This window comes from Telopea speciosissima, chromosome 9 (genome assembly GCF_018873765.1).
Source record: "Telopea speciosissima isolate NSW1024214 ecotype Mountain lineage chromosome 9, Tspe_v1, whole genome shotgun sequence".
NCBI classification, from domain to species: domain Eukaryota; kingdom Viridiplantae; phylum Streptophyta; class Magnoliopsida; order Proteales; family Proteaceae; genus Telopea; species Telopea speciosissima.
In genome coordinates this window covers 58573034-58599323 of record NC_057924.1, presented here as the reverse complement: position 1 = coordinate 58599323, position 26290 = coordinate 58573034, and the positions used below count along the sequence as shown (strand labels likewise).

The window sequence follows — 26290 nt, the reverse complement described above, 5'->3', positions numbered from 1 at the left end:
TTTTTTTATTTATCAATTTTCAGTGTGTATATATATATACACACAAAAGCCAGATCCACTATTTTGATGAAGAAAATTACAAACCATCTCACTATCTCTCAAAGAGATAACCACTATATATAGCGTTTTCACATGTTACAATATAGAGAAAATCCTAACCTAGGAAAGTACAAAACTTCTCCCACAAGTCCATTCGGTTTGGTCCAAGTTTCAAACCAAATAGAACGAATAATATATCAAATCGAAGATCTCAATAAAAGTGAAACAGTCTGCCAAGCTACGAATCAACAAAACCTTCTGCATTAAAACTTATATCAGACTTCACCAATAACCTTAATTAGCAAATAAGTGTTTATTAAGTAGGCTTATATGGAGTACATACGTTGGTCCCCAAATCATCCTTGGTGTTGATACCGGCCATAAACTAAAATGAGACTTAAACCTGAGTTTATATATGTTAGTTGGGACGCAATGCTTTACGAGGCATTAGCAACCTCAAGCCCTAAAGAAGAGAAGTTCATGCGTAGGGGGAAAAACCAGAAAAACAGATGCACAAGGCAAAACTGAGTAACCATGCACCACATACTATATAAGTCATTCATTAAGATCAAACACAAGCATAGAAGTTTATGTACCAAAGAGGAAGAAGAAGAAGAAGATGAGGTGCGGCAGAGGCTTACCCTGCTTGTTAATAAAATGGAGAGAAGCATAGCTGGGTGGGAGCAGGAGCAGGAAGGATTCTCGACACAATTTATAAAGAGAATGGAAAGTGCTCAGAACATGTTTGTTGATATAATGGACTTGAGAAAAAGGTTTACCTTAATGTTTGTTGATATAACGGAGAGCAGCACAATCGGCAGGGAGCAGGAAGGATTCTCCACAATTTAAAGAAAATGAAGCTAGCTAGGTGTTTAAAATAGAGAGCTAACGTCTCTTACTCATTTGCTTGTGTTGTGTTTGGGTCATATTTTGCTCCAGTTTGTAGAATATATATAATGAGGCTTCTTCATTCACAAGGATTAAATTTGCCGTACGATTTTTTTTATTACAAAAAAAACGTTCTTTTTACTTTTCTTTAATTTTTTCTGTTATAGAATGATAGCTCGTCTTCAAATTTAACGACCACAAAAAGGCAGTATTTGTTTCCTTTTTTTTTTTTTTTTTTTTTTTTTTTTTTTTCATGTGTCTGAACTTGAGTGTGATTACGAATTTTTATCATATATGATTACTTGATAGGTGCGGTTTCCTAGTGCCTCTCACAAGAGGAGGGTGGACCCCATTTGGACAGAGTGTTCGGCCAGGTGCTCCGGGTGAGTCCCACCTCCCTCTTGTGAGAGGCACTAGGAAACCGCACCGATCAAAGAATCGTAGACGATAACAAGTCATGTGATTCCATGCTATTAAAACCAATAAATTTTTTTTTTTTTTTTTTTGGTGGGGGATTTAGGAGATTGTTATTTTCTCAAGTGCGATGCATTGCCCAATGCACCACATTTGAAAATCCAATCATTAAAACATGGGTGATAGTGTTTTTTTATCTTCTCAAGTGTTAAGTGAAGGGTTGAATTTTAAGGTATTAAAATCAATTGACATAATGGTTTTTTTTTTTTTTTTTTTTTTTTTGGTAAAAGACATAATGGTATTTGTTACCTTATTTCTTTCTTTTTTTTCCATATTATATGGTTTGTGACGTATAATTTAATCATATGTCAATGACGTACTTTTATGACGTATCTTTTACAACCCTAAAAATACGTCATTGGCATCTCTTTAATTGTTTTTTATCGTCACTACAACTATAAAAACACGTCATTGGCCTCCATTTAATTGTTTTTTGTCTTCACTATTGGCCTCTATTTAATTGTTTGGTATCTTCTTTTTTTTTGACAATTACTTTTAACAACTATAAAATTACGTTATTGGTATCTATTTAATCTTTTTTGTCCTTTTGTCTTCCATGAGTTTCACGTTTCTAAGGCCATCTATGAACGCCAACCATGCAAGCCTCTGTATCTCTCTCTCTCTCATATAAATTTGACCGTGACACCTGACACCCATGATGTAATGTACCACAAATATATCCTTACGTTTCCCTCTCAACACTATTAAGTGCTATCTTCTCACTGCCCCCTTCCCCGAATCGTCATGACTTTCAATTCCTGTCCGCTTCAAGTCCTTTCAATTGTTCGCATAGGAATGAAAATGACCACTTTATCCCTTGCCCGAACACGCTGTTCAAGGTGGTGTAGGATAGTCATTTCTACTCCTATGTGAGGGATTAGAGGAAATTGAAGCAGACATCGAATTGGAGGTGATAAAAATTCCTCTTTCCTCGGATGAAATTTTACCCTATGTGCTCAAGGCCCAAAGCCAAGGAATTGAGAATTAAATGGTATTTTAGAAAGGGTAAAAAATCGCAATGAGACGGATAAATGCACCGTTATACGCAACGTTTAAATCTCAATCGTGGAACATTTTACCTTTAGTTCTAATCGTTGATTGAGTTTAAACGTTGCGTATAAATCTCAACCGTGGAACATTTTATCTTTAACCAATGACAGGAAAGGGTAAAGTTGTGAAACCTACTATAACGGTGAACAGGTTGAGTGGGATTATATATTCAACAGTTAAGGTTGAAATTAAAACGGTGAACAGGTTGAGTGGGATTATATATTCAACAGTTAAGATTGAAATTAAAATTTTCAACACTATAGATTTCAAGTGGTGTGTTTAACGTTTTTAACTGTAGCACTACTATCGGTCACTCTTTTAGAAAATACAACAACCTAGGTATTTATGAACAATGGGAAATGAATTATTTCATTTCCTTAGCTGCCAGCTTTGTAGCTAGAACATTTAGCAGCAAAAATTTTCCCCCTTTCACTACCCTCCACCCCTTGCTGGATTTAGATCGTCTACGACGCACTGCCCTGTCCTACCTGTGCGGCGGAGACACAGGGCGGTGCGTATTGATCGATCGCCTTACCTCCACTTGGGCAAGGTGCTCAGGCAGGGGTAAGGTGATCAACGTGCACCACCTTGTGTCTGTGCAGGACGGGCAGCCCACGCCGTAGACAATCTGAATCCTCCCTTGCTCTGGTTCCGTGGTGAGAGAGAGAGAGAGGAGGACCATATGGATGGGAGTTGACAGTTGGGAGTTGATATTAAGAGATGGGTTAATAAAAGCCAATTCAAGTGAATTGACACAAAAATCCCTAAAAAATTCACTTTCGACCATTTTTTTTTCTTGTTTGGGGGGGATGGGAGGGTTGAATCGTTATCGTCTCTTGTTTGCTGCCCAAATAGGACCGTCTTGTCCCCTCACATGGGGGCGAAATGACAACCTAACCCCCTGCCCGAACACACTGTCCGAAGAAGGTTAAGTCATCATTCGCACCCCATATGAGGGTATAGGACGGTCCTGTTAGGGCAGCGAACATGAAAGGATGAAAATTGGGGGGGGGGGGGGTTTGGGGCAATCTCCACTAGTAGGCTGAATCACTTTCGGTATGGGAATGAGTGAAACCAAAACTAAATTGTTAAGGAACTTGGATTGTCAATGGGTTTTGATTTCAGTCCAGTACGATTTTAGTTTATTTTGACTTTTCAGTATCGAATTAACATCGATCTAGATCGATTTATTTTTGAACTTGAATCATAATGAAATCTTACATTCATAAGCTATAGTGAGGAAAGATTTGATAACAAAACTTTAAATCTTTTCCCCAACTCAAACAAGTAAACAACGAGGAATAAGAAAATTGATTTGATGTGTTCATGTTGTAATTGAAACAAAGAAAAATAATTTGTGAGGGAAAGATAACTATTATTGAAATCAATAGGTAGATAGAATTTATAGCAAAATCATTTTTACAAAAAAATGCTTGTAGGGATCCAAAGAAGATAACTAATATTGAAATAAAAATGGATAATAACTAATGAGCAGATATCTAATATTAAAATCACAAAATGAACTCTACCATCAAATCATTAATTTAACTGTCCAACTAATTTTGTATATGGGAGAGAGATTCTACTGCAGTAGAGCATAAGCTGTTAGAACATTCAAGGGTTTTGAGAAACCCGAATCCGTCCCCATACAGATCCCTAGAATACGATTGAATCAAAGAATAAATAGGGAAAACATAGTGTACCTGGCACCCACGTATGTTGATGAGGATCACATAAGATCGCCTCCAATAACTGGATCGATCTGTCAGAAAATGAGTGCAATCCGTGATGGGGATCTTCTGCCGTCTCCTAAACTCTCTCACAGCTCTCTTTCTTGTGGAGAAAAGAAAAAAGAGAATAGTCACTACAGGGACCCCTCATCAGTAGTATTTATAATACTCCCCAAAATCCTAACCCACTTCCACAATGGGCCGAGCCGGGCTGGTCCATCTCAATAAAATAGTAGCAGCCACGTCGGCCCTTGTATTTCTTGATCCCCATCAATGATCGACCCTATAATTAATTAAGCCCACACTCGTCGCATTTCGAGGAAATCCCAACTATCTCCCACTTGGGCTACATTAATTATAAGATCATCATTATCAGATGTGGCCATGGGATCTCAACACAACAATAATGCTACTAAACCTTGATCCAGTCAGCACATACATTGATGTCGAGCAACAGCAGAGAATACACCTCAACATACGGCATATCACTTTCTGTCAGCCACAAGCAAAGATCTACTTACCAACATGAACCGCGTTGAGATAATTTGTACAAGGAATGTTGTCCACGTCTGTGATCACATAAATATCGTCATCATTTCTTGTGGGTCCTCGAACGTATCATGAGCATCGTACGACTCATGGATTACCTTTAAACATCGACATGATTCGTTGGTAATCGAACGACTGGGTTTATCATCAATAGAACATCCTTGGCTAGAAATAGCCGAACGACTTGGCTCGTCGCCAATCGAACATCCATGGACCAAAAGACCCATCAACACATCAATCATAGACATGCATGCAGATGCTATTTATCACAACAAACAGAAGCATCACGATCGAAACGAAACATATATTAGGTCCTCCCACTCAGCAAGCATATCAACGAGATAGGAAGAACACTCAATCCACAAACAGACCAATCATGTAAAGAAGCACTCCCACTGATCAAGAGAATCAAGCAAACTAAATCGATCAAGTTTGAAAACAACAATTCAAACCACGTTCAAATCACACATCTCGGTACAAAGTAAACAAAACCGTCAAACTATTCAAACCGATTACTTCTTTCATTCCCATTTAAGTTATCATTCTCAAGATTCTTTCTTCCTTGTGCACAATTAGACATCAATTTCTTCAAGGGTATAATCGTAGTTTGTTAAGTGCATCAATATATTCTTCGTGTTTTATTCGCTCATTCATTCCTCTTATTATTCATTGTTTTATTTTAGTGGTTAGCCTCATCATTCCATATTATTGATACATTCTCAATCCATGCCACCGAAATAGCTTCTGTCAAATGGCTCAAGGCCGGTTATACCCTATAGGTTACAAATTGTTTTTAAAACAATCTTTCATCGTTACAATTCTTATTAATGGATTATTCGATCATGATTCATTATGCTCGTTGGTTAACCGTCAGTTACCATAATTATTGACTTATTATTTCATCTACCATTTTAAGTTATTATCTGTCATCAGCATAATTTTCATCAATATATAGAAATAAAATATCATAATATTAAAGATTTATAAATCACACAAATCAGCATGTTCTTTACCCATCGCGTGTTCACTTATCATTTAAACATGCATCAACATATCATCGTAAAATCAGTGGTTTTAAACATTTATCATCAACTCATCAGACACATGTATGCATACAATCAAGATGATAAATATTAAATAACAATACTTCTTTACAACAACATTGCATTCTTGCCCTTTCGGGTCAAAGGTACACGTCTTTATCGTACTGGTACACATCTTTATCGTACCGTAAATACCGCGAGATAGCAACAACTTTCAAAAATCTCCCTCCACCTTTGGGTGATAGAGAAACTCCTAGGTTAGGCACCGCAATAATAATTTATCGCACTGCAATTACCGCGAGATGTCGATGACTTTCAAAAATTTTTCTCCACCTTTGGGCGGTAAGAAAACCCCTAGGCCACGCATCCCAAATTCTTTGAGTACACTATCTTTGGATGGACACACTGCCTTTCCATGAAGAGATCAACAGTTTTCAAAAATCCTAGCACCTTTGGGCAACTGGAACCCTTAGACCACTATCCTTCCAATCCATATGCATATCACCTCGTCAAACTTTGGTAACATCGTCTTTGGGCTAATATCACCTATTCCGCTGCCTTGACAGAACCATAAAAGGATTCGATGGGCCACTTTGGTGGATCACCATTTTATCCTCTCATAATTCCTCAACCAGGTATGCAGCAATATATGTGGAAGTAAACACATTGATCGTCCATAATGTGTTGTGACATGCATATTTATCGTCAAAGCGGCAGTGGTCAACCTAAAATAGTCCAAATATGCTCAAAGTAGCATAATCATCCAAAACAGATCCCTGGGATTATTAAACGTCCCAAAATCAGGTACCAATGGGTAGGTCTTGAAATTACGAACAAAACAAGACCAACCGAAGCCCAATCGGAAGCTCCACCAACCCATACGTCACTCGAAGGTGACACAATCGTCATTAACAGGTCCCATAAAAATTCAATCAAATATTCGAATAGGATATCCAAAACGTCGGCCTTGAAAATACAAGTAAAATGGGATATCCCAGAATAGAATTCAATCAAAACGGCATTCCAAAACAGGAAAAACAGCTTCTGAAACAATTAAAAACGTTCTAAAACAGTCGATTATGTTCCCAAAATAATTGGAAAACATAAAAAACTGCCAAAATCATAGTCTCTGTTCATACCATAAAAATTGCATATCAAATCGAAGAGCACGAAAAAACAGACACACCAAAAAAAACCGCGTCTCAAAATTCATCCAAACGAACCCACATGGTCAATTTGAAGTTTTCTGGTCTTGTCCCCTTTTTTTGTTTTAAAATCTGAACAGGGCCGGTTCAATTGAATCGAATCAAATCGAACTGAACCGGACCGTCGGCCACACAATCGATCACCCGAGTCATAGTCCGGGTCGAAAAATGGGTCTGGTTGACCATCCGGGTCGGGTCAACCTTGACTGGGTCTGGAATCTTTGACCGGTCTGGGTCAGGTTTGACCCAGGTCTAGTCAGCTTTGACCGGGTCAAACGTGACCCGCAAGGAATAGGGCTGATGTCAGCATCGCTATGGAGAAATTTTTTTTTTCTGCAACGGCCGCCGGCGAGTGGATCTCACTCGTGCCTTCGGGCGGTGCATCCGGTGGTTGACGGCGACGATCCACCCACCGCCGTGATCGTCTCGACGAGTACTTTACACCCATACAAAAATATTCAACTTTCGTTGGTGAAAAATTCCGACAGCGGCGAAAACGTGCGATTTTGCCAAAATCCGACCAAAACCCCTATTTCCACCGTCAAAACTCGATCTAGGTTCTTAATCAATCGATCCTAGGTCCGTATGGTCGGCTCTGATGCCACTTGTTAGAACATTCAAGGGTTTTGAGAAACCCGAATCCGTCCCCATACAGATCCCTAGAATACTATTGAATCAAAGAATAAACAGGGAAAACATAGTGTACCTGGCACCCACGTATGTTGATGAAGATCACATAAGATCGCCTCCAATAGCTGCATCGATCTGTCAGAAAATGAGTGCAATCCGCGATGGGGATCTTCTGCCATCTCCTAAACTCTCCCACAACTCTCTTTTTTGTGGAGAAAAAAGAAGAGTCATTGCAGGGATCCCTCATCAGTAGTATTTATAATACTCCCCAAAACCCTAACCCACTTCCACAATGGGCCGGGCCAGGCCGGTCCATCTCAATAAAATAGTAGCAGCCACGTCGACCCTTGTATTTTTTGATCCCCATCAATGATCGACCCGATAATTAATTAAACCCACACTCGTCGCATTTCGGGGAAATCCCAACATAAGCAGCATCAAGAAGGAAGAGCCACACCCTTCTCACCTTTACATCATTCGGAATGCAGTCATGTAAGAGACTTCAAGTGAAGGTCGAAACTCTCGGAGGAACAGCCTATACCAGACCTGACTTGCAAAGCGAAATGCAGGATTCTTACATCGAAGAAACTCCCACGCTGACTTAACCGAGAAAACCCCAGACCGAGATAGTTTGCATACTCTCCTATCATTCGAAACAATAGAGGGAAGAGGGAAACGACGATTCCGATCACAAATAAGCTGGAAGGAAGAAAATTGCACGGCCGAAATACACCATTGATTATTGTCGATAAAATCAGCAACTGTTGCCGAAAGAGTTGTCACCAACAATTCTGATACTGCCATTGTGGATGAAATTCCAGAAATTTTGCCGTTGGTGACCAAAGACTTGAAAGAAGCATGTCTGTGCGATGGTCAAGCCGAGGATAGCTGCTGCAGCAAGGAATGCTATGAATGACCATGGGCTTTCGAAATATTTTAATTCATTCGATCTCCATGTATGCCAAAAATATCTTGACTTCATCTGGTTTTGAATTACTCTCTCTCTCTCTCTCTCTCTCTCTCTCTCTCTCTCTCTCTCTCTCTCTCCTGTTGTTCTCAACAAGCTAGCATTATGTCAAATAACTGGCATGGTAATAAGAAGAAATCCACAATCACTAAAAAAAGGGAGGAAAGGGGGGTGGGGGGAGGGGAGGTGAGGATTCCAAAATTCAAATGCGATTTACATCTGGTTATTTAGGCTGTGTTTGGTATGTATTCTTGGAATGCATTTAGGGTGATTTCATATTGTTGGAAGATAAAAACAACTATTTTTATAGGCCTATCAGTAATATATGATCAGATTTTGGATTTGGCTTGCGTGCAACCATGGCGGGAGCTGCACAGGTGCAGCACGAAAACCATCCCACATACAGGGGGTGGTCATTGCACATGTGGAGCCCAGGTGAGACCTACCTATGAAATGTCTACCTTACCCCTGTTTTTGTTGTCGTTTAGCGGTGCTGCACTTGTGCAGCTCCCGCCACGACTGCAAAGGATCTTTTTCTCCAGATTTTCTTCTTCTCAGATTTGAAAACTCATAACCACATGTGATATTGAGTTTTCAAAACCACATGTGATATTGAATTTAATCACATGTACGTGATATGGATATTACACAAGATCTCCAAGCTTATATGGAATCCCATCTTCTATGTAAATACAATATTTCTTATGATCTCATCCCTTGTATGGATCAACCTAGGCTGTACTCTATTTATATCTCCTTTGGAGAATAGAATCAAATCAAGGAAAATCATATTTCTTAACAAGGCAAAATGTTCTCTGTGCCGGGGGTGCTGGCTGCGCCCAGACGCATGGGGGTGTGCAAAATGATGCGCTTTGCTCCCCCCTAAATGGCAGGTCCATGTGTCTGGCCGCTGGCTGTGCCTAGAGACATGGGGTGGGTGAAATGACCGTCCTGCCCCCCTGAATGGCAGGCCCATGTGTCTGGGCCTAGGCTGCGCTGTGGCATAGAGAACATCAGCCTATTTTTATAACCTGAGAATGCAAAATTGCCCTAAAATGCATACCAAACACAGCCTTAGTTTTTTCACTTTATTTTCTTTTTCAAAAAAGAGACGCCATCTCTAATTAACATTATGAACCAATGATGGTGAAAAAAAAAATTAATGCTGCAAAGAGGTTGACCTCATCTAGAGTTATTTCGGTTCAAACCTTTTAGCCATGTATATGATTCGATTGTCTGCCCTTCTTTCCCACGTGGTAAAATAACTTTTCATAAAATAGTTTCAAATATAAAGAAGAGGTCAAGATGGCTTATCTTTGAAAATGTGCTGAAAAAACCTAGTTTAAGGTGGACAATTTTTGGCGACACGGTTCTGGAATGGTGTTAATGATCTGTTAAGCAGGCTTAACGATCCTATAAAGTATTGGTAGGGTCCAGCACGTGAGACACAGCTTTCTGATTAAGCATGCACTACAACACAAAGGGTGTAATCTTATGGGACAAAATTCCAAGCGGATTCTAGTTAGATATGTTGATCCCGAAATCATCGCTGGCGTTGATAGCATAAACTAACACCAGCAATTTTGTTAGTTATCACATACTGCTCTACGATGCAATAGCTGCCTATACTAGACAAGGTTAAAAATAATAATTTCTATATTAAAATTTATTTTTAAATGTTTTACGGTATTTCGATCGTAATCACAGAGTCTTTGAAATGGACATGTACGATGAGTTGGGGTCTAGAAATATTTAATTACATGCGTTTTTTGTAATTGTGATTTTCCCGTTGTGTTTTGGATTGACGAATCAAGGAGTTGAAGAACCAATCCCTTTCTCTACTCAAGTTGGAAGAACTATTATATGGAGGAAGAGCTTTGATTGCGACTCTAATTCTTCTCATGTAAATTTTTGTTTACCATGATCTCTAAATTCAAATGGACAATTGTTTCATATCTGATCCATTTTTGTTGCGCATATTGGGTCCAAACCAACAGAAACAAGTAAGAGCAACATAGCAGCAGCCAGCAGGAGAGAAAGAGGGCCAACTGCCCACGACGTTATGTGTGCAGGGAATGTTCACGTACGTGAGTGTACGTGAACAACTCACAGCCATTCAAATGGAATTTATTCTGTGGTAATGTTCCACCTGAACGTCTGTGAGTCATTCATGTACGCTCACGTACATGAACATTCACCCCCCTCCAAGGTTATCACCGTGACAGTCACTAACCGGTTTGTGAGTGAAAATTGATGGATAATTGAGATTTAACTAAATGATAGATCTACAGCTATAGGACAAGATATGAGATGATAACTTCGGTAGCACTGCTATATAAAGCTAAGGCAAAACTGAGGAATTATGCACTACTATATAAAGAAAGGGAAGCAGTTTTCTGTCCGGGAGTGTGGCCTACGCCAGCACTCCCATGTGTGATGTGTCTATCGATCTCTCCTCTTTACAACAAGGGTGCAGAGTTGTCTTTTCATATGGGAAGGAGAGAGATACACTCATGGGAATGTTGGCATAGGCCACACTTCCAGACAGAGTTCTTTTTCCCTTAAAAAAAATAGATAATTAGGATAAGGTGTCTGTGGTAGAGTTGGGCTCACGTTCACATACGTGGGACCCACATGGAGTGGATTCCATCTGAACGGTTTTTAGCTGTTCTTGTACGTTCACGTATGTGAACATGAACCTGCAATAAAAAGAAGAGAATTACAAAGATATGAGGCAAAAGTGGTGACAGAATGATCGAATACTCCAATCTGTTTAATGTGGTTTTGTCCAACAATCTAAGGGTGATCGGCTACATTCCAACACTTTAGGTCTTCATGGAACCTTATGAGCTACCAATTCTTTACTACATTTTTCTGATGATGTCCTCTCCTTCTGTTGCTTCACGCTTCATTCGAATATCATAGGAATCGCATCATTTTTGGGTTAAAATATCTTCCCATGTATTGGGATGCATCCCTGTGTACATACATGCATGCCTATGATTTCCAACCACTCGTGTGCACTCCCGTAATCCTGATTTTTCAAACCTCAAATATGTCACTATTGTGCACTAGCCCATATATTTTTACATGACCAATTTGATGGGTTTAAAATTTTTCAAAGTAAACAATATTTGCCAAGTGGCTGATTGGAGTTTTGAAAATATATATATATATACAGATAGGAAATTGTATAGTAGCGATCAAAGTATCTGTAAATGCACGTGGACATACATGGGATGCATGCCAATATAAAATTGAATTAGACTTTGAAATTAGACACATGACTAATTCAAGGCACGAAGTAGTACTCAATGGTTAGAATTGCAAAATTATCATTCTACATGAAACAATGAGATAGACAGTCTTGATAATCTTATTAAGGTCATACGATTTAACTGAGTTCTTCTCTTTGGCAAAAAAAAAGAAAGCAATCTCGTATTTTCTTGTCCCTTCTTATTATTGTTTTTCTCTCTCAATTATGTCTTTTCCACTCTCCCTTCTGTGGCATGGATGTTAAGTTTTTGACAAAAAGAAAATTCTATTAAGAAGAGGAATCATGGAATAAAAGGTCTACAATATCATGCATACACATTTAAATTTGGGATGTAAATTAAAGTGCCAAGTGGACTCGAAACATGAGCCACAAAGAAAGTAGGAATAGAGGACTCAAGCAAATTAATGTTCCATCGATTTGAGTAGATGAACTTACAAACCTTCACAATTCGCTGGTTTCTTGAGACAGCAGGGGGGGGGGGGGGGGGGATAGTGAAACCTGGGATAGAAGGATCCAAGGTTCTGACCAAAAATAAGTATCATTTCCATTACCTATTCTTCTCAAGGCCATCTTCATTACGGAAGGAAGAATATGGGCTATGCTATTTCATGTCCAAGATCCCCTCTTTGCTGGAATTTTCTAGTAAAAAATTGACGAATTAGAAAAATACTTGGCCTTCAAAATCCTAGCCCATAAGGTTGAATTATCAAAGATTAATCTCGATTCTAATTTAAGTTAAAGTGCTGAATTATGGCTTTCAATCTTTATTTTCTTCTACTTACCCATCGAATAAAAATCGAAATTTTTAAAGAGAGAAATATCATGAACACGTCTCGTGGGTCTCACTTATGGACTCCGCACAGGATTCAGTTGGGCTCATCTCCAAGTCTCAGCAGTGTCATCCAATCCAACTTAGTTGGACCCCTCATGGTTCGAACTAAGTTGGATTAGATGCAACTAGCTAGGTTGGTCTATATGGGCCAATTAGAACTGGATCAGTGTCTACTAGGTCCAAGTGGTCTGGGTCGAGAATTAGATTAGTTTCGGACCTGTGTTAAACCCACATGGAATATACTATAGATAGAGCCCATAAAAGTCACATGGGATTAACTAGCTGGCTCTGGTTCAAATGGATCTGGATCGGATCTATGTGGTCCCTGTAAAGCCCAAATTAGGTGGGTTTGACCTGTTGGGTCAATTGGGGTTTGATCTTCGTGGTCCCACTGTGTTCAAGATATTCCATGAATGAGATAAATCCACATCTTAGCTAGGGATGAGGAAGGGGTGGAGGAAGAAATAGTGATGCAACCATGAGAGGATTCTTTAATGGTAGAACATTATTATTAGGAAGTAGGAAATAGCATATATGATTCACATATTATAACTGTTTGAATGTAACCTTATTAAAATTTGAGATTCAAAGTTAATTGTATTCCATATGAATAACGTATTGCATTGGGAAATATATACCCAGTATGACCTACCTAAATAATCTCCTAATAATAAGAGATTTACAAGTAAATATGGTATACAAGATACGGATGAATATGTGGATAGATATACAGATAAGAATGGGTAGTTGAGGAGATACGATCGTAAGGCTTCCCCTCAAGTTGGAGCGTGAAGGTTGCGAATGCCCAACTTGGACAGCAAGAATTGAAATTGCTCATGTCCTAGTGCCTTGTTAAATATGTCGGCCAACTGAGAGTGGGAGGCAATCTTGGTGGGAAAGATGAGACCTTGTTGTTGACATTCACGAAAGAGATGACAATCGATCTCGATGTGTTTGGTACGTTCGTGAAAGACGGGATTGGAAACAATGTGGCGACTGATTATCACAATATAATGGAATAGGAGTGTGATAGGAGAGTCCAATGTCATGCAGTAAATAGGTGAACCAAATTAACTCACAAGTGGCAACAGCCATAGCTTGATACTCGGCTTCGGCAGAGGAACGAGAAATGGTCTGTTGCTTCTTAGTCTTCTAAGAAACAAGACTGGAGCCCCATAATACACAATAGCCAGTGGTAGAACGGCGGATCATGGGACAACTAGCCTAATCTGAATCACAATAGATGTTGATGTCAAGCGAATAAGCAGATTTGTAATGTAGTCCTTGACCAGGAGGCGCTTTGAGATAGCGTAGTAAATGGTGAGCAAAATCGAGGTGAGGTTGCCGAGGCTGGTGCATGAACTGACTTAAAATATTGACAGTGTGAACTTTATCAGGATGAGTAACTGTAAGGTAGATTAATCTACCAACCAACCGATGAAAAGAAGGACCCGCAAGAAGGCCACCTGCATCATTTGATAATTTTAAGTTTTGTTCCATCGGTGTGTCAGCAGGGCAGGTACCAGTGTAACCACAATCGGACAAAATATCAAGAACATATTTGTGTTGATAGAGATACAGACCGATGCGAGATCGTACAACTTTAATGCCCAAAAAATATTTGAGTTGACCAAGGTCTTTAATGTGGAAATGCTTATGAAGCATAGTTTGGACATCATGAATTAAGGTAGCATTAGACCCAATAATAACCACATCATCAACATATAGGAGGATGAAACTGTCGTGGTGCCCTTGCGAAGAATAAAAAGTGAATGATCAACATCAGAATGCCGAAAGCCATATTGACAAAAGCCTATAGAGAACTTGGAATATCATTGTCGGGAGGCCTATTTAAGACCATATAAGGACTTGTGAAGACGGCACACCATTTGCTCCCCATTTCGTCGATAACCAGGAGGAGCGGTCATATACACTTCCTTATGGAGGTCGCCATGGAGGAAGGCGTTATTAACATCCATTTGATGGAGAGGCCAATCCTGAGCAGCAGCAAGAGCTAATAGAACCTACATAGTGACTAGCTTAGCCACAGGAGCATAAGTATCATGAAAATCAACCCCCTCAATCTGAGTATTACCCTTGGGAACTAGACGTGCCTTATAACGTTCAATGCTGCCATCAGAATGGCGTTTACTTTTGTACATCCATTTTGAGCCAATGGGCTTTTGGCTGGGAGGAAGAATAATGGACCAAGTTTTATTCTGTGTCAAGGCCTGAATTTCAGCCTACATAGCATCTCTCCACTCTTTGTGTTTCATAGCTTCAGTAAATGTGAGAGGCTCAATCTCAAGAGCAACAGATGTTAGAAAAACCTTATGAGAATAGTAAAACGAACATAAGAAAGAAAATGTGCAAAGGATAAGAGGAGGACGAACCTGGAGTCAAAGAATGGCATCGGGATGCAAAAGCATTAGTAATTTTGTAGGCAACGTGGGGTTTAGCGGGGTCGTTGGGAACGGATAGGAGCTATGGGTTGGGTTGGACGGGAAGGAGATCGTAAAGAGAAAGGGGAAGGGTCGAGTTCAACTATAGGGGGGGCTGCATGTGAAGGGGATGGGGTGGTAGGAGAGCTAAGATCATCAAGGGGAGGGGTATCCACGTGGGAGGGTGGTAAGGGAAGAACAGGGGACCTACGAGGCAAAGGAGTAGGAAGGATGGCATAGGGAAAAATGTGCTCATGGAACACAACGTCCCTGGTGATATAAATCTTTGTGGATTGGAGTTCAAGTACACAGTAACTTTATGGCCATGTGGAAAGCCAATAAATACACCGGGAGAAGCTCGTTTATCAAATTTGTGGAGGGCAACATGATTTATTCCTAAACAAAGGCTACCAAATACTCGCAAGTGGGAGAGGTTTGGTGCTTTGTTATGGAAGACCTCATATGGAGGAGGCCCTTGTAACACAGGAGTTGGAAGCCGGTTTATTAAATAAGCAACAGTTAAAATGCATTCGCCCCAAAATTCAATAGGAATACTAAATTGAAAATGAAGTGCACGAGCAATATTAAGAAAATGACGATGTTTACATTCCACAACACCATTCTATTGTAGAGTCGCAACACAGCTGGACTGATGTAGTACGCCCAAAGAATGAAGATAATTGGAAGTAGAATGGTTAAAAAATTTTGAACCATTATCTGACCGAATGCATTTAATGGATCAAGACATGAATTGAGTATACACCATAGCCAAAAAAATGGTAGCGTTAAACGCTTAACTTCAGATTTAGAAGACATAAGAAATAACCAAGTGCTACGTGAGTAATCATCCACAATAGTTAAAAAATAACGAGAATCGGATACAGAAGTAGTCCGATATGGTCCTCAAATATCAAAATGGACCAATTCAAAACAAGAAGAAGTTGTAATCATACTAGTAGAAGATGGAAAGCGAGTTTGCTTAGCTAATGGACAAACGGTGCATATGCACTTATTAGAAATTGATTTTGTAACCTATTGTATAATCCTCTAAATAACCATATGTTAATAATATAACTGCACCTAGGGGGTGCAAGTTTGGCCATGTTGGCTCAAGTCCATGCATCTCTCCCTTCCCCAACTCCACGATCAGGGCCAATCAGGGTCAGCCCGGTCCGACCCTGAGGGCGGATCAAGGTTGAATTTTCCAGGCCTTAGTCAGGGTCGGGTCAGGCCTGGGCCCAATTAAGCGGACTTAGGGTTGGGCTGGGGTTTTAAAAAGCCCGACCCAACCCAACCCAGTTGCACCCCTAATTGCAGCTGTTTTATTGCATTGAAGCTGCAACTTTATTATTTAGACAGAATAGAAAGAGAGAAGAAAGGGCTTACTCTCTAAATAATGGATAATCCCCACGAATGGAAGTATGGAACAAAGTAACAGAGATTAAAACAAATTCTTATGCAAACTTCTTATTAATATATAACTTTAAACAAAAGTCAAATATGCAATTACATATATATTTTTTTTAATCACTCGATCTTTCACCCAATCATAAATTAATTCTCAAACAAGAAGCCAAGAAGGAAAGTAGAAATCAGTACGTACTGATAATTCAAGCCTGTTGTAACCTACCAAGATTACAACAACTTATTACAACCACACAAATTTACTTAAACAAAAAAAAAAGGGGGGGAGGGGGGAGGGGGGGGGGGGGGAGGAAATAAAAATATGTAGCTAACAGAACAGAACAGAACAGAACAATTCATGGATGGATGGATGATAGATTTGAGTAGTTAGTTCAGTTTCCTTTATTATTAAGGCCTCAAACCCTTGAAAGAAGCATATGTCTGTGCGATGGTCATGCCGAGTACAGTTACTGCAGCAAGGAATGCTATGACTGACCATGGGCTGTCGAAATATTTAGTTCCAAGAATATTCAAATATTGGTTGAATCTTGACACGAATCTGTGCCATATTGTCCCAACTCGGAACCATGAGGCATCGTAATACCTATTCAGTTCCTTATAAACATCCTCGAAGTGGAGCTCATCATTTGCAAGCAATGGAACTTCTTTTATAAGATTTTCAAAAAAAACAGCCACCTCTGCTGGCTTAATGTTCTTGCTGCTGTTGCTCCTGTGGCTGATGCTGATGTTGCTGCTGCTCCCAGTTGTAAAAATCTCCCCATGCTCCTCCTGCAGCAACTTCACATCCTCAGGAGAGGTGATGAGCTCATTCATGAAGACTACATAGCTTGTGACTGGTTTTTTACCATATTCCTCACCTGATTGCTCCAAGACGATGAGATTTCGGAGCAGAGAATCTGTGGAGTTGTCAATTTGAATAGATGGGATACTCAACATTCCCTCTTTGGGATCGAAAGTTATGTCCGTGAAGCACCATGTCTCGCTCTTCTTAAACTTAACCGCAGCCGCTTTCTTGAGCTCCATTGCACATTTGAGTTTTCGGGTTTTCGATAAATCAATTAATATAATTGATATGAATCTCTGGAGAAACTCCTTGAGGTTATCAAGACAAGCCATTAATATTTGTCTCTCGGAAACCAGCTGCTGCTGCTGCTGCGAGTGCTTTGAAGTAAAGAAATTCCATACACAATCAAGCAAATGGAAATCGGCGATTTCCCTTACGTTATAGAAAGGCAGCATATCGGGAGACGAAACCAAGAAAATCTGTAAAAAATATTGGGTCCGTGTTCGGAATGCTTCAGCCGCCTCAATTTGTTCTGGATCCGAACCACCACCATATTTATCCTTGCAGAAGCATAGATTGTATAATCTCTGGAGGACAAAGAAGGGAAGTTGATTCTCATTCAACAACAGGTCACGTATAATATGAGGCATCCATTTATCATTAATTATAGGATCAATGGTGTATGTCATCCACCGGAGGATGAGTTGAAGTAGGAAGCAGCTAGCCGTCCATCACCAGCATCTTCACAAACTCGTCTGTCTTGAGTTTGGATGAAGTCTGAATAAGATTGGCGAACGTGTCTTTCCAAACTCCTCATCTCCTTGAAACAATGTTCAGCCGTGGAGGTTACATCATTAAAATTATTTTTTTGGTGTAGAAAATCGTATACAAGCCGCATCTTATGTGTTTCCATGGGTTTTAAAAGAGCATTTCTTGACGGTGAAGAGGACCAATGGAAATCAAGCGAGGTATGTAGGCCTCTGGCTTTACATCGATCTCGTATTGGCTTGAAAACTCGGTCTATTGTAGCCGTTGGTGAGGACGACGACACGTCGTCTATTTCATTCATCATGTCTGCCAAAAATATCTTGACTACTTTTCTCTCTGATTTTGAATTACTTCCATCGTCCATTGCTTGCTTGCTTTCTTTAAGCTCTCACTCTACTGTTGTTGTTCTTAACAAGCTAGCATTATGTGAAATAACTGGTATGATAATAACAAGAAATATTCCACATTAATCACTTCAAAATGAGGAGGAAGAATAGCATTATGTGAAATAACTGGTATGATAATAACAAGAAATATTCCACATTAATCACTTCAAAATGAGGAGGAAGAAGGAAGAGGGGAGGGACTTCTTTATCGCCCCCAGTATAGTACTGGGGCCTCCAGTGCTCATCGTGTGGTTGAAGCACAATCCATGTGTGCGTAGTGGGGTTCGGGGAAGGATCTTTATCGCCCCCAGTACCGGGGGCTCCAGTGCTCATTGTGCGGTGCAGCACGATCCATGTGTGCTTAGTGGGGCCTACTGTGCAACACATGGATTGTGCTGCGTCGCATGATGCGCACTGGACCGCCTCCAATACCGGGGGCGATAATTTTCCAGGAGGGGAGAGGAGGATTACAAATGCGATTAGTAGGGCAAATAAGTGATAGGATGGATCAACAATGGTTTTTTAGGCTGTGTTTTGTATACTTTTTTGAAATGCATTCTAGGTCGATTTCGCATTGTTGGATGATAAAACAACTATTTTTATCATCTGAGAATGTAAAAGTACACTAGAATGCATACCAAACACAACCTTAGTTTTTTTTCACTATATTTATTTTTTATTTTTCAAAAAAGAGACGCCATCTTTAATTAAAATTATGATTTAAGGAATAAAAAACAAAAAAAAAAAAAACAATTTCAATTAATTTATATTAATTCTATATATAAATCTACACTTAGAACAGCCAAGACTAATTGCTTTAACATGTATAATGGGTTTAATAATGTACCGGTTTCTAATGGGTTATAACAGGTTCAAAATCAAACCGTTTAAATTTGTTTTAAATAGAACCGAACCGATAACTATTTCAGTAAATAATTTTTGTTTGCAATTCACACCCTTACTCTCGGGAAAAATCCTCTTCTTAAAAGAGAATAAATAGGTAGTCACTACCTACTTAGAGTTCAAAACCTACATTAAAAATATATGACTCCATTCAAATCAGTCCAACTATGAAATGACTTCTTCTTGTCCATAAACCACAGACTAGAGAAAAGAATATGGGTAGAGAGAGAGAGAGAGAAACAGTTTTTATTGAATATGGGTCCTAGCTAGTAGCTTAGTAAGTATAATGGAATCCCAATATAGGATCAACCAACATCCTACAACTAAGGAGCATGTTCCCCTAAATTAGAGAACAAACCGTCCCTACTCTTCCATGTACCAGAGGACACGAAGTCTGAAGATTCCAACCGTTTCGATAAGTGTCACAAGTATAAATATTGATTAGAGGGACTCAGGTTTGGGGGGGGCGGGGGGGTGGGGCTGACGTTTTTCTATTTTTAAATTAATGCTCTCTCCATACCCTATTCTTCTCAACTTTATTTGTGTGCCAAACTGACTTGGGTATCAGAGATTTCTCCCTTAGAGTCTATTCCGAGTTTCTTCAATGTTTTTGTCATTTTGCAGGACATCCACGTCATCAGGTGGTGTTTCGACAACAACATGATTCAATAAACTTTAGAATCTTAATACAATAAGTAAGTTTAATTGATTTTCTGCTATTTTATTGATTAACAAAAGAAAACAATGGACAAAATTGAAGATTAAACACGAACAATGGACAATTCAAAAGATATTTGCAAGAATCGGCAGAATTCGGGATCCGACTCAGGCTAATTCACCGGATATGATTCCGATTCCTAAAACCATGGGCTAAGTGGTTGGGTAGTTGGGCCCATGAATTGGCTGTAACACTTTAGCTAATTCCCCATTTCCCCTAGAAGAATGCATTGTTGTTAGGATTATCTGAATTTATTGATATAAGTACGGCCAATCTAATGACTCATCACATCATGGCCAACCAGACTAGGAACCCGGTTTTAGGCATCAAAGCGGCTCAAATGTGAATTGAAACCGGATTTAAATCAACAAGAGCCAAACCCGGACTGCCAACTTAACTGAATCAAAGAATTTGAGATAGAGAGAATCGGATGGAAAATTAAAGATAAAATGTCTTTCAAAATTTTAAATTTTAATAAAAAAAATATTATAATTATTCATTCCTTAACATATGTTTGTTACAGTAGATTTCACTATTGAGAGGGAGTGAATCAGTAGTCACAAAAATCTTTCCTAAAAATTGAGTCCCACCGTACATATCCTGAGTGCTAAGAGCCGATTCAAGTAACTTGTGGACACCATTGGTTGGGACATTCCATTGGCCAATTAAAGTTCGCCTTTATTCTCGCCTTCCACTAAAATTGGTTAGACCCACCAAATATAAAATTAACATTTTGACTTTTGAGGACGTACATTTAACAAAATTTGTTAACAAATAAAACATAAAATTGATAAAATGTCTCTCACAAATTTAAACTTCAACAAATTTTTTTAAAATTTCTCAATTTCTAAAATATGTTTCCCCTTTTATTAATGGCAAAGATGAAAAATAAAAAATAAAAACCTGAAACGAAGACAACCAAAATAAAAGAATTTGAAATACTCAAAGTGGGGAGATAGGGTGCGTCTAACTTGGTAAGGATGTCAAAACCTAGTCAGAACCATTAAGACCAATTGAAACTGAACGAAAAACCTAGGTTGAACCGAATTGATCCTTATCGGATTGGTTTTGAACTGGGGTATAACGGGATTGGTTGAAAATCGGATCACACCGAACCGATTATTATCCCAACCGAAAATCGAATCGAATGAAACCAATAAAAAAAAATTGAGTATAAGGTTATGAATAGGTGAATTGTTATCATTGATTTCAATATTAGTGAGCAAATTTCTTGCTGGGTTTGAGGTTATGAAAAGGAAAATTGATTTGCTTCTTCCATTGATCGCCTTGTTCACTATACAAAATTAGTTGAATCGTCAAATAAATGATTTGACAGTATGATTCATTTTGTGATTTCAATATTAGTTATCTTCCCCGTACAATTAATGATACATAATTATATGATTTGTAATAATGATTTCACTACAAACTCTATTTATCCATTGATTTAAGTATTAGTTATCTTCTTTTATACCTTTACAACGTATTCTTTTTTGTTCAGATTACAACATTAGCATATCAAATCAATTTTCCTATTCATGGATGTTTACTTGTTTTGACTTGGGGAAGGTGAATTCAAGTGTTTTTATCGAATCTTTCCTCACTACAAATTATGAATGTAAGATTTCATTGTGATTCAAACTCGAAAACAAACTAGTCTAAACCGATATTAACCCAATACTAAAAAACCGAAATCGCACCGGACCAAAACTAAAATCGATCGAAAACCAAAATTGCTTAACAGTTTGATTTTGGTCTCACTCATTTCGAGACCAAAACCAATTCAACCCGACCAAAATCAAGCCAAACCGATCATTTGACCCTACGATGAACTTTAAAGGTGCATTGCCCAGTGCACCAGTGCACCGTTTGATGCACAAGTGAGGTGCACGGAAATTTATCCTCTCAAGTGTGATGCGCTGCCCAGTGCACCACACTTGAGAATATATCCAACCGTTCACCCAACACTTGAGAAGAAAAAAAGATGTCATTGTTCATGTTTTTAACTTCATACTCTCGGTCTCATGGCCATTGTCGAATGCACTAGTGAGGGGATTTTCATCCTCTCAAGTGTGGTGCACTATCCAATGCACCACGCTTTAGAATCCAACCAGCCACCCAACACCTGAAAGGATAAAAGACGTCACGAACCATGTTTTTATGGTTGGATTCTTAAATGTGATGCACAGACAGTGCACCGCAATTGAGAGGATAAATTTTCCAAGTGAGATGCATTGGACAGTACACCACACTTGAGAGGATAAAAATTCCTATTTTTAGGTGTCAATTAATAGGTTAACCGTCAAAATGAAATGTTTAACTGCAAGAGTTTAGGTGCATCTACAGCGGCAGTTTTCCATGGTTTCTTCTAATAAGAGTAAAGTCAGGTCCTCCAACTTTTTTAACAAGCAAGCCAAGAATATCAATTAAAAATGATTCCTTTTGTCCCATACTCCCATGTTTGAATGGAGTTTCAAATTCCTTCATCTCTTAAATCGACTTGTTATTTTTAAGAATATTTCTTTATGTCTCATATGATCTTTTATAGGAATAATTCTTTGCGTCTCATTTGTGATTGCTTCTAATCTATTAAAGACAAACATGAGAGAAAGAGAGATCTAACCCACATCAAGCAATCTAGAAAGTTTTAAGTATTGGTATAGCTTAATAAGTATACAATGGAATCTCCATAAACGATCAACCAAATGTTTTCACACAATGGACCTAAGGCTATGTGTTGTTACTGTATTATTGCAAGGGAAATGAAGCGAAGAGAAGTGAAATCAAACGGGAGATATCATCTTCAGGGAAGAACTAAGGTTGGTCTTTATCAACTCGTTCGGAATAAAAATTCTAGTACTGCAAATAATGTTGTCCACATGTACTAATAAGGGAACATGCTTCTCTTCATCAATCGCACAATCGTTTAGGGCATCCGACCCTATGCATGGTTTGTAGGGTTCTCTCCACATTTGGGTTATCTGTCCTTTCTCAGAAAAGCTTCTCCATTTGTAGCGACTATCGTTAGGGCAAAAGTCATAAGCTACCATTTAGTTCCTTGGACTCAATTTAACATACTAAATGAATGGTCATGGTCAAAATCGATTGTATAATATGAGGTTGAATATTATCGTTTTGATAAAAATCTTTTAGAAGCTTTTTATGATCTTATCTTAGATCAGTCCATACCAAGGTTCTTGCCATGATTTAAATTGCTTGTTGAATAACCATGATCCAAATAAAAAGGTTCACAAAGGCTAAAAATACAATGGTTAAACTATATCCTTTCAATTGAAATCGTTTAAAAACTTGCAATGATTTTGTTTAAGATTAGATTGAATCATATCATTGTTTTCGCCATTATATAAAATGCAATTTGAATGATAACGATTTAAATCAAATATGTAAATAGACTAAAACATTATAACCGATTATATCCTTCCAATTGAAATCATTCAAAAGCTTCTAATAGTCTGATCTTACATCAGATTATACCATCATGTTTGTCATGTTTTAAAATATGGAGTCATGATCCAAATCAATAGTTTAAGATATTAAAACATGATTTAGTTGAATCCATTCAAACGATAGCATCCAAAAGATATAGGTCTGAGTAATTTGATAATTTTGTAATGAACCATTAATCTAAAATAAAACCATTTTTGCTCAGGCATCCCAAGTATCAAATTTTGAATCATTTTTGAAAGTCAGATCTCTGCCATAGTTACCTATAAAGTTAGGAAGCTCCTGGAAAAAAAAATTCTTGGAACATTGGTTTAAATGTTGTACAAAATTTGATATGGGTGATCGATGGGTACCCTATATACAAGACTGAGATTGGCTAACAATTCCCCTTTTAACTGAGAAAATAGGAGTGACCATGATGTGTGCATAGACTTGAGTGGAGAAAAAATAAAGATAAAAAGAGAGAATGATAGACAGAGAGATACAGAATATATAAAATAGGGGTTTTGGGGCTTTACAAACGAAGCCAGACACTTGACTTGGGTAAGGAAGCCTACCTCATCTTTTAGAACAAATTTATGAAATTTTCAAAACCTTTCATTCATCGTTTGTAAGCTATTTAAAGATTACACATCTCAATTAAGATAACTTCTAATAACTATTGTCTTCTAATAACTAAACCCATTCCTCCCATTATCTGATAACTTCTAACAACTATTATCAAAGGATTTCAGGCCTCAACTAATGTTACTGAACGTTATGTACTATTTAACAAAATCAAAAACAAAGGCGGCGGCTCAACTGATCAACCAAATGGGGAGCCATATGTACTTTCTCTCTCTCTCATCTGTTCTCTATATTCATCAAAGCTAAAATTCAGAGAGATGATAAAAAAAAAAACTTCATATATAAATAACACAAGGTTGTATACACAAACTTTCCCAGAGAAAGATATCCACCAGCCCTACCTATGGCTATACATGCAAATCTCATGCATCTGCTTATCACTAGGTCCCCATTAAATTGGAGATCTTGTCATCTCTCCAAACTAAACATTATACAAATTTTCAATCAACTGGTCTTGATCAAATATGTTCTGGCTCTTCAGTGTTTGTAGATCGTCTATGTGTCATTGAAGGACTCGAGTACTCAACACTGCTTTCAGTTGATGTGAAATTAGATGATACAGATGAGTTTGGAACTGAATCTGTCACAGAACTCGTTCTCTCTTGATTTCTATAACTCTGAGCAGCTAGTGATGGGTCTGGTCTCGGTGGTTCAGGAGTTGGACGACCTTGGGCTTCTTCGGCTAGTTTCCTGATAAGGTTCATCATGGTGGGAAGAAACCTTGAAGATATAGAAATAATCCCTGCAAGCTGCACAGGTGCCAACGAAACATGCTTTATGATCAGTTTACTCACGTGATCATTGAGTTGAGCAATTAAAAACAGAAGGTGAAAATTAGAAAAGGAAAAAACCGATGAGAATGTTTTCTACTTTCACTGCCCACAGTAATCAGGCTTTGTAGCATGTCAAAAGCTGACATGGCATATCAGGACCACCCATTGTATAAGGTATCCTCTTAATCTACCACATGTATGTATAATTCAATCCAAGAATTATAGAAGTTGAATATCACCAAAGATTTTAGTATTTCGAACAATAAACAGTGCATGAGAAGGCAAGTCTTCCTTCCATATGGTGAAAAGTAAGGAAAAACTAGCCACATGGAAAAGAAGATTACATGAGATGCACATGGACATTAGTTATAATGGTGTCTAGATGACCAAGGCATTGGAGGAGGTCTTGACACAAAGTGACACCAACAGGGCGACCAAGGTGCCTGGATGCCCAGGCAACACCGAGACGCACCTTGACAACTATGATTTGGACCCAATTAGGGCTAAGCTGTAGAAATAGTTATATAGCGGAAAAACTTGATAATTTCAATTTACACCAGAGAGATCATAGACAGCTTACCTAGAAATTTACAAAAATATGCATTGGACAACAACCCAAAATAACACCAGTATTTTGCAAAAATCTACTCAACTGCAATAGAGATTTTAGTGTGTACCAACAAAGGAAGGGTAACACAATTTTTTTAGACTGACCAACCAGTTATCGTTTATTACATCCACCATAGTACATGTAACTAAGTTCCTTGATATTTCTGGTAAAATTAGATGTTAATATTAAAATAGTATGTTTGATCGCAGTTCATGACAACTCAAAGATGCAACCTGAGTTAAATTCCCAAAACCAAAGAAGGATCATATCCAATTCGGGAGGTCAGAAATTAAAATAAAACTTAAACATATAAAAGACGAAAGAATTGCTACTCACTGTGCCATGGCGGAATTCCCCTGGAATATCAAGCTGTACCCATATGGCTTTGGAAAATAAATAAATAATAAATAATGCCACCAAATAAAGAGGATTCCTGTTTTATCGGCAGAAGCAACAGTGATCAGCTTTAACAAGGACAGCACGTGAGATGAGCAGGTAATGTGAAAAATGAAGCAAAATAACAATAGCAATAACAATAACAATAATAATAATAATAATAAAGGAATAGCTAGTGATTACTTTAGAAGGATCATAAACTCATTAAATCCAAGAACAATCATCGCAAGTATTGTCCATGGTGGAGGTAACCAGCTGTTATTCTGCCTGTGAGCTTCCTGAAAAAACATAAACAGTATCGTATGTGAGA

General features: G+C 38.4%; 2 protein-coding genes and 1 long non-coding RNA gene across 3 annotated transcripts in view; all 3 read right to left on the bottom strand.

Annotated features, from left to right (window-relative positions):
* Positions 1-933: 933 nt before the first annotated feature.
* On the bottom strand, positions 934-8539 carry LOC122639633. The gene is made up of 3 exons (XR_006329548.1): positions 8449-8539; positions 5878-5879; positions 934-945 (listed from the first exon to the last, which is right to left on the bottom strand). It is a non-coding gene; the product is annotated as an uncharacterized LOC122639633 (long non-coding RNA).
* Positions 8540-16937: 8398 nt separating this feature from the next.
* On the bottom strand, positions 16938-18023 carry LOC122639192 (putative UPF0481 protein At3g02645). Its single transcript, XM_043832014.1, has one exon. The coding sequence runs from the start codon at positions 18021-18023 to the stop codon at positions 16938-16940; it is 1086 nt and encodes a 361-aa protein (XP_043687949.1).
* A 6431-nt stretch (positions 18024-24454) lies between these two features.
* The window catches only part of LOC122640862 (protein ROOT HAIR DEFECTIVE 3 homolog 2-like), a 43715-nt gene continuing 41879 nt past the window's right edge, over positions 24455-26290 (bottom strand). The window contains exons 20-22 of the mRNA XM_043834127.1: positions 26164-26258; positions 25921-26017; positions 24455-24950 (exon numbers count right to left, since the gene is read on the bottom strand). Coding sequence (XP_043690062.1) covers positions 24660-24950; positions 25921-26017; positions 26164-26258 — 483 coding nt within the window. The 3' untranslated portion in view covers positions 24455-24659. The remainder of the gene's footprint in view (positions 24951-25920; positions 26018-26163; positions 26259-26290) is intronic.